General features: G+C 46.0%; 1 protein-coding gene across 2 annotated transcripts in view; it reads right to left on the bottom strand.

Moving 5' to 3' along the window:
• The window catches only part of ZFP90 (ZFP90 zinc finger protein), a 121,071-nt gene that overhangs the window by 77,855 nt on the left and 29,977 nt on the right, over positions 1-13,239 (bottom strand). For both annotated transcript variants that reach the window (XM_040442909.1, XM_040442910.1), the window contains one exon: positions 3,910-4,235. In XM_040442909.1, coding sequence (XP_040298843.1) covers positions 3,910-3,921 — 12 coding nt within the window. In that variant the 5' untranslated portion in view covers positions 3,922-4,235. The remainder of the gene's footprint in view (positions 1-3,909; positions 4,236-13,239) is intronic.

The raw sequence follows: 13,239 nt of genomic DNA, 5'->3' as shown, positions 1-13,239 counted from the left end.
GCCCCTGCTACCAAGTCTCCAGGGAGACTGCATGTGGTAGGACCTCAGCCTTTGCCTCACCATCCAGAGAGACCCAAACCCAGGTGTCTGCCTTTCCTCTATTTTGCTATATATCCCACTGACCATGGCCACAACTAGTACTCCCAGTGAAGCGTCTGCCTGTCCCTATTGGCCTGGCCCTCTGACCAGGGCTCCCACTGTTCGTCTATCCCTGTTCCTCACCCCTGCTGGTACAGATTTCAGAGAGATGACTACCCCCTCAGGCCTTCTTTCTTGGGAGCTCTCTACTCCAGGCCCAGGCCCTGCTTGGCTGTAGATGAGCTGGCTGTGTCTTGCTCTCCTCCTACCTTCCTTCCCTGGATGCCTCCTCCATCAGCTCCCTGCCCTATCTGAGACTGGTACAGATGGGAACAGATAAAGGCAGGAAGTCTGCGAGGCCTGGTGCAGCAGGTTAGGAAGAGGACTGAGCTGGGCCAGGGGGCAGGGAAGGTTTGGAAGAAGGAGGAAAGGATGGGCAAAGAGCCAGGAGTAAGAGCATTGCTGGGAATATAAGGGCATGAGGGGAGAGGGAAAGGGTAGTATCTGTCCACATCTGAAGGATCTGAGGTTTAACTCTGGAAGTGCTCAGTGACCATCAAGAAGCCAGGGTCGGAAGCTCATCCAGCCTGCTCCTTTCCCCCACCATGCCCCAATCCATATACGTAGAGCCCTGGGTCATCCTCCCCCCGCCCATGCTTGTGGGTGCAAGGCCTGGGAGCTGAGGGACCTCTGTGTAGCCACCTGCTCCTCCCTTTCCATCACTCATGCAGCAAGCAGCCAGGGGCATCTCCTCTCTCTTGAAAAGGCAGGGCATGGAGGATAAAGAGAAAAGCCCAGAAGAAGGAGGTGGAGGTGACTCATGCCACTTGAACTATACACCCCACATCTGCAGCTCCCAGGTGGCACTAGGAGGCCTGGGGGAGTGTTTGTGGCACAAATATAGCACAAAGATCACGGCCTCTCTTCTCAGACCATGGCCCACCCAGTCCTTCCGCATTCCTCCCCACTCACCTGAGACAGCTGCCCCAGGTAGGCCTCCTGGCAGAGCCATGGAGATTTACAGGTTGCCCCTCTGCTCCAAAGTGTCTGAGTCACTGGCAGGAATCCATGCCCTGGGTCCAGGGATGCCCAGCCTGTACCATCTGGCCTGGGGCCAAACACCTCATCACCAGGCCTCCTTCCCAGGGTTTCTCAGGCTGGCATCACCGTTCGGTGCCTGGCTCTGGCTTTTACCATCAAATCCAGGCGAGTACCCTGGACTGAGAATAACAACAACCAGGCTACCTCCTCTGTGTGCCAGGCACCACCCAGCTCATCATAAGCCTTATCTTCTAGCACTGGGCCTCTGCCGTCCCCTCCCCACCCTTGGGCTCCTCACCTCCATTGTCTGTACCTGGACCACTTTCCCCCCTCCTGCTGCTATTATTGCTGCAATATAGCCTGGCGGACAGGAAGGCCACATTCACCAACTAGGCATGACCAGGCAGGCTCTCTTCTCTAAAAGGTTCAACAGACAAGGGCAGGAGGGCCCTGTTGGCGGTGCCACAGGGCAGGGAACAGGGCCAAGGCTGTTCCGAGTCCATGACCACTGGGTGCCTCCTGTACAGCAGCCCAGAACACCAAGCACTGAGGTCCCCCAGACCCCCTCAGAGCCCAAGTGGACAAGCTTGGCCATTTCTGCTGCTCGGCCTCAGCTGCTCTTCCACCTTCTCAGGGCTTCTATTTCCTCTCACAGCAAAGGGTTGAGGGGAAGCCACTCGGTGCTCTCCCAGCTCTGAAACACTAAGACTGAAATTCCAGGTGATTCAAAACGTTTGTGAGCACCCCCCAGGCCAGAAGCAGATGACCACAGAATCATGTTCCTCATGACCAAATCAAAACCCTGAACCTAGGTTGAGAGCTAATGCCCGGGCCCCAGATTTAGAAATATAGCAATTCACTCACTTTCAACACTTGGCATCAACTCCCAACAAGTTGCAGCCTGAGCAGAAGCAGGAGTGAACATCTATGATCTGTCTTTTCAAACCTGGTACCTCAACCCTCTTGGGGCCCAGATTGAAAATGAGGGAATGCAGACATAGATGTCAACTTGCAGACCATGAGATCAGAGCCCAGATCAGCTCAGACAGGTGGAGTGATTCTCTCTTGTGGTCGCCCAGGGGAGGGGGCACAGGGGATTGGAACCAAGGATGCTAGGCTTTTCCTACATGTCAGCAGTGCTCTTTACTCCACATCATGCAAGTCCAGTGGCCTGTGCCCACAGCCCCTCCATCCTTCCCCCTCTGCCCCTGCACACTATTTTGGGGATGAACTCTGGTTATGGTGAATGCCATTCTGCGGTCCCCTGTGGATGGAGCTTTCACGAAGCCATTAAAAACCACAGAAAAGCAGGGCACCTGGGTGTCTCAGTCAGCTGAGCATCTGACTCTTGATTTTGACTCAGGGCATGATCCCACAGTTGTGGGATTGAGCTCCACATCATGCTCTGTGTTGACAGCATGGGGCCTGCTTAGGATTCTCTCTCTCTTTCTCTCCCTCTGCCCTTCTCCCACTTGCATGCGCTCTCTCTCTCTCTCTCTCTCTCTCTCAAAATAAATAAATAAACATTAAAAAAAAAAAACAACAGAAATGTGTCTGGACAGTGCTGTATTCACTGTGCTTAACCAGACAAAGATCACATGACATTGACACTCAGCAATCCCGGCTGTGACCCAACTCCTTAACAGGCATCAAACTGAGACCTTTGACCTTCCTACCAGGATCTGGCTTGTCTTGCCCTCCCCTCCTACCCCCAAGGATGGGGTTTTCATGAGAAACTGAGGTCTTTCCTTCCTAGAGGTTTAAAGCTTTGGTTCCAGGGACTCCTTCACTAATTTAGGAATCTAGGACAAGAAGGGACTGCAGTGCCCTTAACTGAGCCTCCAGGAGTCAGTCTATGCTGACAGCTGTCAGCCATGAGTCAGTGACATCCTGCTGGACCAGGAGGACACCTGAAGTCCCCATCTTCACCTCACTGAAGGATGGCTGCTCAGGCAGGAGGTGATGGAAACATGTGTGGAGAGATGTATGTCTTGGCTCACTCCTGAGCCACACAGCCATCACGCTATCCTTCCAAACATCCCTCTGCTTATTTATTATTCATGCAGTCCGTGGTTGGTGGGAACTGGGAGACAGCAATGTCACTAAAGTCATGAGAGAAGAGAGCTAACAGCCGTGAGGTGGTGTTGACTCTTCTCTTTCTCAACCACACATTGGTCCCAAGTTCCTTGTCCTCCCACCGCCACTGCCTACTCAGATCTTCCCTTACCTCTTCCTAATGACCTCCCTACCTGAGGTCTGCCACACTCAAATCCATCCACCACACTGGCTGCCAGGGCCCCTTTCTAAAACGTAAGCCTGATATAATCACCAGGTTATGCCCCTTCCATAAAATCCATCCAAAAGTCTGGCAGAGACTGGAAGATTTCACAACCTGACCCCAACTTGCCTGAGTCATCTCTACTTCCAAAGAGGCACTAATGAATGTGAATGAATGAACAGCACACTCAAAACTCTGGCAGGGCTCACACCCTACAGACATTAGCATCCAAAAAAGCCAGGCCCCAGCAGTGGCCAGAAGGACACAGACTTGGTCTTGCTCTCTACTCTTTGATGCTGCTCCACAGCTCATATCTGTGGGGAATGTACCTAGATTAGCAACCTTCACCTGGGAAGTCTGCAGAGCTCTGGAACCCTCAGTTTTATGGCTCTTCCTAGAACAGTGTGGCTGGGATGCCACCTCCCTAGAACAGGGCTCTGACCCAGAGACCACGGCCACTCCCACAAGTGGTTGGGGCCCCAATCCAACATAAGCTAAAATCATTTATTTACACAAAAATTCATTTCTGTAGAATTTGGGCTTTAATCTGTGGGCTTGTGGCCTCTTTGGGTCCAGAGGGATTTTCTCAAGTTCTGAGCCAGAGGTGTCCTTAGTTCATTATCCTCAGGTGCCACTCAATTCCCCCAGCTCCTGGGGCAGTATCAATGACAAGTAAGCCTCTCGAAATGATGCCAAGTCTTATCATCTTCAGGAAGGATTTTCAGGATGCCCTTCTTACCTTTCCTGGTCCCAAGGAGTACATGTCTCAGGGCTTCAGTTGTAGTCACTAGCTGGGCAAATCCAAAGGAGACTCAGTCCTGAAGGTTCATCCTGCAGTCTGTAGGCAGTCAGAAAAAGATATGTATGGGAATATAAAACACAGTTTGGCAATTTCTTTAAAAGTTAAACATGGGGCACCTGGGTGGCTCAGTTGGTTGAGCGCTGACTTCAGCTCAGATCATGATCTCACAGTTCTGTGGGTTTGAGCCCCACAATGGGCTCTGTGCAGACACCTCGGAGCCTGGACCCTGCTTCAGATTCTTTGTCTCCCTCTCTGCCCCTCCCCTGCTCACGCTCTGTCTCTGTCTCTCAAAAATAAATAAACATTTTTTTAAAATTTAAGTAAAATAAAAGTTAAACATATATCTGTCATGGGAATACAAGCTGGTGCAGCCACTCTGGAAAACAGTATGGAGATTCCTCAAAAAACTAAAAATAGAACTACCCTACGACCCAGCAATTGCACTACTAGGTATTTATCCAAGGGATGCAGGTGTGCTGTTTCGAAGTGACACATGCACCCCAATGTTTATAGCAGCATTATCAACAATAGCCAAAGTATGGAAAGAGCCCAAATGTCCATCAATGGATGAATGGATAAAGAAAATGTGGTACATATATACAATGGAGTATTACTCGGCAATCAAAAAGAATGAAATCTTGCTATTTGCAACTACATGGATGGAACTGGAGGGTATTATGCTAAGTGAAAATAATCAGTCAGAGAAAGACAAATATCATATGACTTCACTCATATGAGAACTTTAAGAGACAAAACAGATGAACATAAGGGAAGGGAAACAAAAATAATATAAAAACAGGGTGGGGGACAAAATATAAGAGACTCTTAAATATGGAGAACAAAGAGAGGGTTACTGGAGGGGTTGTGGGAGGGGGGGATGGGCTAAATGGGTAAGGGGCACTGAAGAATCTACTCCTGAAATCATTGTTGCACTATATTCTAACTAATTTGGATGTAAATTTTAAAAATAAAATGAAATAAAATAAAATAAAATAAAATAAAATAAAATAAAATAAAATAAATAAATGCATGCATGTGCATGCACACACACACAACATGGAGGTTTTCAAAGGTAGAAGTACTCAGGTAGAAAAATAAAAGAAAAATATGAAAAAAAAAACCATACATCTGTCATATGACATGACCATTTCATTCCTAGAGATTTACCCAAGAGAAATAAAAGCACATATTCACACAAACACTTGTACACAAATATCCATAGCAACTTAATTTGTAGTAGCCTGAAAGTGGAAACAACCCAAATGTCCATTGATAGGTAAAGAGATAGCCAAATTGTTGTATCATTCATGCAATAGAATACTACTTAGCAATGAAAATAAATTAACTGTTAATATACACAATATGGATGAATCTCAAAACAATTATGCTGATTGATAAGAAGAACAAATAAAAATATTACATACTAGATGAGTTCATTTATGTAAATTTCAGACAATGCCAACTAATCTACAGTGATAGGGCAACAGATGGGTGGTTGACTACAGACAGTGGGGATGGGAGGGAGGGATGACAAAGGGACATGAGGAAACTTTTGGGAGTGATGGATATACTCATTATGTTGATTGTGGTTATGGTATTACAGGTGGACACATGTGTTAAAACTCACCATATTGTATACTTGAAGTATGTTCAGTTTATATATATAATATATAACTTAATAAAGTTTATATACATTAATTATAACAATAAATCTATTTAAAAAGAAGAAGAGGAAAGGGCAGAGTCTCCCTGTATCCCCATTGTGGGCTTCTGTTGCCCTCAGGATATAAGGAGCACCCAGCTCAGTCTGCAAGTCCTTTCTAGCAGCCTGGTCACCCTTTCCAGACTCATCTCTTGTATCTCTCTTGTGTGGCAATGAATCAGTTGCGGCTCCCTGAATGTACCATGCTATTCTACACTTGTGCGCACTGTGCCCTCTGCCAGCAGGGCTGTCTCCTGCCTCAACCACCCAGAAAACTCCTACTCCATTGTCAAGGCCCTGCTCAGTAGTGCCCTTTCCACAGAAGCCTTCCCAGCCCTAGCAGGTCACTGTGAACAGCAACTTCCTCTGTACTCCACAGTCCAAGTACACAATTTGCTGTTAGCATCCGTTCATCCCAGCAGACTATGGGCTCCTTGAGGCTAGCGACAGCATCACATACATCCCTGTCTTGTCTGTGCCAGGCCCATGGGCATCCGTGAGGCTTTATTCAGTGAATTTAATATGCCCAGGAAAGTGGGGTGGGTCAGCATGGGGTGGGGCATGAGAGATTCAGAAGAACAGGAGCTAAGAGGTGGGAAGAACCAGGAAGGGCAGAAGGCACAGCCTCCAAGGAGAGGCAGACTGCTTCCCTAGAAAGAGAAGAGATTATACTATTAGGACTCAGCCAGAGCCTCAGGTGGGTGGGGTTGGGTAAGGTGGGTCCCCTTATTCCCCACACAAGGAGCTGAGGACTCTGCTCCAAGGCTCATCAGGAAATTCCAACAACTGTTTGTTTGCCTGCATTCCCCAGGCCTGGTGAAAAATGGCATCAGAGACTCCATCTGCAGCTAACAGCTCCGAAGGGTGGAATGGGCGGCAGGCCCCTCAGTGACTCCTGGACACAGTAAGAGAGAGAAACACTGCAAAAGGAACCCCATGAGCCCTGATGACTTGAGTAACTGCCCAGCAGTCCTGGCCACCTCTTCCTCCATGTGTTCGGGGGTCCTACGCAGCCTTCTGACTGGATGACTGTGTGGGTGCAACCCTTTCTCCATTTAGCCCTGCAGCCTTGGCATTCCCATTCAGCTGTAACCTATTAGGAGCTGGGCTACACAGGTGGAAGAGAACTCCCACTCTTCCTGATCAATCAGGGAACAGTGCCAGGGCCTAGTACAGTCGGCCCAGAGGAAATCAGTCTTCGGGATCAAATCTGGGAGAATAAATACCCAGCAATGATGGGTATTTCCACAAGCATCTAGATTGGTAACTAGAGACACATGTGTGTGCCAGGGGCTGAAAGTCCCTGCACCACTGGAGCATACTCAGGAGGAGGGACAGCCAAGAGCCAGAGGCACTGCCCCGGGGTAACAAGCCTGGGCCCAAGTCAGAAATGCATCATTTGTCCAATGATCATCAAACTATTTTCTGATGCCACAGGCAGATAATCATAAGTGAAATTCTTCTTTCAAAATACAAGTGATACCACCGGGGCCGATCCCATTATTTACTCTTGAGCAGAACCAGCCATGACCTTGTTGCTCTTGGGTCCCATCCCAGCTGGTTAAGTAAGTGGCTTCCCACCAAAGGGCTCATTAAAGGTCAGCCTCTCTTAGAAGGTATCTTGTGGCACCTCTCTTGGAGATGGGCCTTCTAATGTCACATTGTTTGAAAATTTGTCAAGCTGGCATCCCAAAGTGAGATCCTACAAACTCATTCTTAAGCCCACACACTCTAGCTTAGAAAAGTTGCTAAGACTCTCGGCACCTCAGCATCTTCGATGGCAAAGCATCTGTAATTCACTTCTTTTCTTTCAATCCACAAATGTTCTTAGGTTCCTGCTGCATGTGGAGCACTGTGCTAGGTATCTCAAAGAAGAGAGATGAATACCTTACCAGATAGAGGCTTGCAGCCAGCACTCAGACACTCACTGACCCTCAGCCTGAGAGCCAGGTCCAGTGAGAGTGCTTAGGGATGTCGAAAGTGAGGGCAAGGGCAAAGGGCTCACAGCACAGTGGCCACACAACACAATTCAGAGTGCTCTATGAACTGATCAAAGATGTTCCAGAGCAGGTGTAGTGGGAGCAAAGTGGGAACAGCATCTGGATTATGTCATTATCATTCATATCTCACTCTCCAGCAGAATTAGATGAGCTGGTCTTTCTACCGGGAGTGTCAAGGGTCAGGGAAGGCTTTGTGGGGAGGGGCTGTTTCAACAGTCTCTGAGTAATAAAAAGAGGTTTGCCAGACAGATAAAGGGTGAAAGGGAAGCCCAGGCCAAGAAAACAAGATTAGCAAATCCGAGAGAAATGTCTTAAGATATGAGATAAGATGTGCCTTAAAAGAAGTACAAACTTTGCTATTCAAAGAATTCCAGAGAAATTCCCCAAATTAAAAAAAAAAAAAAAGATGCAGTAATATTGGCCTCTTGATACAAGAATGTGCGCCTGAGTCTGGCACTGGCCTAATTCTCCTCCCTCTGTCTCTGCAGGGAATTTCTTGGAGATAGCTAATGCTAAAAGCCCTTGTTAATGTTTTCTTCCAAAGACACACCGATTCCCCACTGGATAATTAGGATGTAGCTGAACCTTTGGAGAACAGTTGTTTTCTCTAAAGGGTATAAACTGCGGCAGTCCAGGGACTGACTAGGGCTCCTTAACTGATGTATTTTATCTGCATTTGAATCTCATATTCTATTTTGTAAGGGCATGCACCTTCTTTTTTTTTTTTTTTTTTAGCTGTTTGAGCTTATTTAAAGAGCTGTCTATTTTATACATTCATATGAGTAAAACGGCATAAAGTGCCGCATTTGATAAGAAAGTGGTTGCTTTATACAATGTAGTCTATAATGATTTTGGATCATAGAACTGCTCTTTCTTCCAGACCTGGGCTTCTCTATAGCCAGCGCAATGATTTCCAAACTGCTGCCTACCCCACCCGATGGAAATCTAGAAAGGTCTCTCCAGGCAGGGACCGTGCAATACACATTGTCAGAGTGGACGTGTCCAGACCTCACCTCCCAGGGAACTGATATAAGGGCCATAGGGACAGGAATGACTGAGGCTAAGCTCAGGAAAGGACAGGGGGTTCCCTAACCAACACCAAATGGTCTGAAGGGACAGGATACTGCAGTGTCATCTGAGTTTTGGTAGCTCTTATTTTTTCTAATTTTTATTATTATTTTTTTTTTAGAGAGAGAGAGTGCATGCGAGGGGGGGAAAGGGGCTGAGGGAGAGGGAGAGGGAGACAGACAGAGAGAGAGAGAGAGAGAGAGAGAGAGAGAGAGTCTAAAGCAGGCTCCACACTCAGCACAGAGCCTGACATAGGGCTCGACGTGGGGTTTGATTCCATGACCCTGGGATCACAACTTGAGCCAAAATGAAGAGTCATATGCTCAACCAACTGAGCCACCCAGGTGCCCCTTTTGGGAGCTCTTATTAAGAAGAAAATGTTATTGGGGCTTCTGGGTGGCTCAGTCAGTTAAGCGTATGACTTCAGCTTGGGTCATGATCTCACTGTTCGTGGGTTCAAGCCCCACATCAGGCTCTGTGCAGGCAGCTTGGAGCCTGACGACTGCTTCAGACTCTGTGTCTCCCTCTCTCTCTGCCACTCCCCTGCTCAAGCTCTGTCTCTCTCTCTGTCTCTCAAAAATAAATAAACATTAAAAAGAATTATAAAAAAAAAGAAGAAGAAGAAAACGTTATCCACAGAAAACAGTGTCTGTGACCTTGGAAACACAAAACCCTCTGGTGTCAGGGAGAACTGTTGTGAGCTGGGCTGGCAGGGGTGGCCAGGTGGGGGGCTGTAATGGAGTGGGAAAAAAGGTCAGAAGTGACTCTAGGAAGAGCCTGCTTAGCCCCCAGGGGAGTCTCTTGTTGCAGCTTCCCATGATGGGGATGGACACTCCTGGCCTCCTGGCCCCAGGAAGCCGGTTCCTCTGGGAAGGGACACTCACCAGTAGCCTTACAGACCCAGGGGGAGTGATTTTCCCAGAAGTTCAGCTCGTAAGCCAAGGCACCCCAAACCATCTGCAGTCTAATACCCTAATAGGCCTAATGGACTTCCAGAGATACTACTGAGGCCATGGTCCAGACTTCCTGAGAGGCTCTTCATGCTCCCCAGCACTAGAGTTGCTGGTCAGGCGCCTCTCCTGAGAAGTGAAGTGACTTATGTAAGGTCAAATAGCATGAGAAGATCTGCCAACTTCTGTTTTAGGAAATATAGTTGCTGAAAATAACAAAAAATGCTGGCTGAAACATGAAAAATGCCTTCTTGAGAACAATGAAGAAGTGGAGAAAGAAAAAAGAATATGGTCAAAATGGAAGGAGAGGCAAAAACCTAGAGAAGTAAGGAAAACTGAAGTCCTTCTGGCTCTTGCTAATATAGGCATATCTGAATCTCAGTTTGTTTGTTTTTTTTTTTAATTTTTTTTTTCAACATTTATTTATTTTTGGGACAGAGAGAGACAGAGCATGAACGGGGGAGGGGCAGAGAGAGAGGGAGACACAGAATCGGAAACAAGCTACAGGCTCTGAGCCATCAGCCCAGAGCCCGACGCGGGGCTCGAACTCACGGACCGCGAGATCGTGACCTGGCTGAAGTCGGGCGCTTAACCGACTGCGCCACCCAGGCGCCCCTCTGAATCTCAGTTTTAATGGCCTTGAGGGGCAATGTGGATAAATGTCAAAACTCAGGACCTGACCCAAGTAAGGAATCTACCAAAAGACACTCCCAGATTAAACCGGTACCCTAAAACTGGTACCCAGGGAATGAAAAAGAAGGGGAAGGGGCTGTTCCTGAGAAGTTACACCATCAGGTGACCTTCACACAGAGTAGCAGCCCAAATTCACATCAATGGGATGGTTCAAAAAACCCAAAGTCATGAATTTAGTTCAAAGTACTCCTGCACTGCTAATACTGTGGGGCGCCTGGCAGAAGGATGTGTAAATCCTACCTGGGGGAAGGTATCTTCATCCTAAGCCTCAACAAATACCCACTAATAAATTTTCCAATATACTCAGTGGTACACAAGCTAGAAATAACCAAGCACACGAGGAAACACTGAACAAGAACCAGAAGAGACAGCACATAGCCCACATGAACCTACACCTTCAAATGACAGGATTGCCAAGCACAGACTATAAACCAACCATATTTAATATGTTTAATGAAATAGAGGACAAGTTTGGAAATATCTGCAAAAAATAGGAAATTATAAAGAATGACCTAACAGATCTGAGAAAGAAGCAAACAGAACTTCCAGAAACGAAAATACTATAACTGTAATTTTAAAATGCAGTGGAAGATTAGATTTAGCTAAAGGGGCTATTTGCAAACTGGCAGATGGATGAGAAAGAAAGCAAGAGGAATGAGCAGAGAGAGACCAAAAGACAGAAAATATGGAATCCACATACTGCAAAATTCATCCCTTTAAAATGTACAATTTAGAGGCACCTGGGTGGCTCAGTTGGTTAAGTATCTGACTTTGGCTCAGGTCATGATCTCACGGTTCATGGGTTGGAGCCCCGTATCTCTATGCTGACAGCTCAGAGCCTGGAGCCTGCTTCGGATTCTGTGTCTCCCTCTCTCTCTGCCCCTTCCACACTTGCACTCTATCTCTCTCTCTCAAAAATAAATAAACATTTTTAAAAAATTAAATAAATAAAATATATAATTTAGTAGTCTTTAGTGTATTAACAGAGTTATGCAACCACCACTACCTAATTTTAGAATATTTTCATTACCTGAAAAAGAAACTCTATACCATTAATAATCACTCCCCATTCTCTCCTACCCCCAGACCCTGGGGGTCTATTGTCTCTGTGGACTTGCCTATTCTGGATATTTCATATAAATGGAGTCATACAATAAGTGGCCTTTTGTGTCTGGTTTCCTTCACTTGGCATAAAGTTTTCAGAGTTGATCCCTGTTGTAGCTGCAGCCATACTTCATTCCTTCAATGGCTGGGTAATGTTGCATTGTGTGGATATGCCATTTTTATTTGTCCATTCATCTGTTGATGGACATTTGGGTTGTTTCTACTTTTTGGCTATTAAGAAGCATGTTGCTATAAACATTTGCATTTAAAAAAAGAAAAAAATACAGAGGAAGGGCTCAGAGACATGGAAAAGAATGGCCTAAGATTCTCCTCTAGAAGGAGAGAGAGACTGGAGAGGCAATTCTTTTTTTTTTTTTTTTAATTTTTTAAAAATGTTTATTTATTTTTGAGAGAGAGAGACAGAGTGTGAACAGGGAAGGGGCAGAGGGAGAGGGAGACACAGAACCCAAAGCAGGGTCCAGGCTATGAGCCATCAGCACAGAGCCGGATGCAGGGCTCGAACTCACAGGTCAGGAGATCATGACCTGAGTGGAAGTCAGAAGCTTAACCAACTGAGCCACCCAGGCGCCCCTGGAGAGAGGCAATTCTTGAAGAGATACTGGCTTAGAATTTTTCAGAACTGATAAGAGATGCCATTCAGAGATAAGAATACCAAGAAAATTCAAGCAGGATTTTAAAATGGAAGAGGAAAATAAAGAAACACATATAGTAAATTGCAGAACACAAACATAAGAGACAGAGACAGTGACAGAGAGAGAGAGAGAGAGAATAGCAAAGAAAAAGTAGCGTACCTTATACCAACATCTCATTTGTCAATGGCAACAGTAGAAGCTGGGGGTGGAAGGGACCAGACAACCCAGAATTCTTCAACCAGGGAAAACATCTTCCATGAATGACCACAAAGCAAACACATTTTCAGACAAACAAAAACTGAGAGCATGTGTAACCGGAGAACTCTCATTAAAGGATATTGTAAAGAATGTATGTTGGGCAGAAAGAAAATGATCCCAGATGGAAGATCTGAGATATAAGAAGACGTGAAGAGCCAAAAAAGTAGTAAATATGTGTGTAAAACTAAACAAATGTTGGCTTATACTATAATGATAATTACAAGGTCTTGTGAGGTTATAGCAAAACAAGACAGAATTAAAGCACAAAACATATAATGAAGGGGAAAACAGAGTTAAGATGCTTTAAAGTTCTGCACTACCAAAGAGGAAGGTAAAGTAACTAGCTAACTTTAGGCCTTGGTAAGTATACATGTGGTAATTTCAAGGTAACCACTAAAAGGAAAAGGAAAAAGAAACACAATGTGTAACTTCTAATTAGTAGAGGAGAAAAAAAGACAGTAATAATACTAAAAAAAAAAAAAAAAAATCAGTCCATGAGAGAAACACAAAAAAGATAAGAAGAATAAAAAGCACAAAATAGGATAAAGGATTCAACATTGCATTGTGTGTGTGTGTGTGTGTGTGTGTGTGTGTGTGTGTGTGTGTGTGTGT

Source organism: Herpailurus yagouaroundi, unplaced genomic scaffold, assembly GCF_014898765.1.
Source record: "Herpailurus yagouaroundi ecotype Mexico unplaced genomic scaffold, PumYag 190, whole genome shotgun sequence".
NCBI classification, from domain to species: Eukaryota; Metazoa; Chordata; class Mammalia; order Carnivora; family Felidae; genus Herpailurus; species Herpailurus yagouaroundi.
The sequence above is the reverse complement of the archived record's forward strand: the minus strand, read 5'-3'. Positions and strand labels throughout refer to the sequence as shown.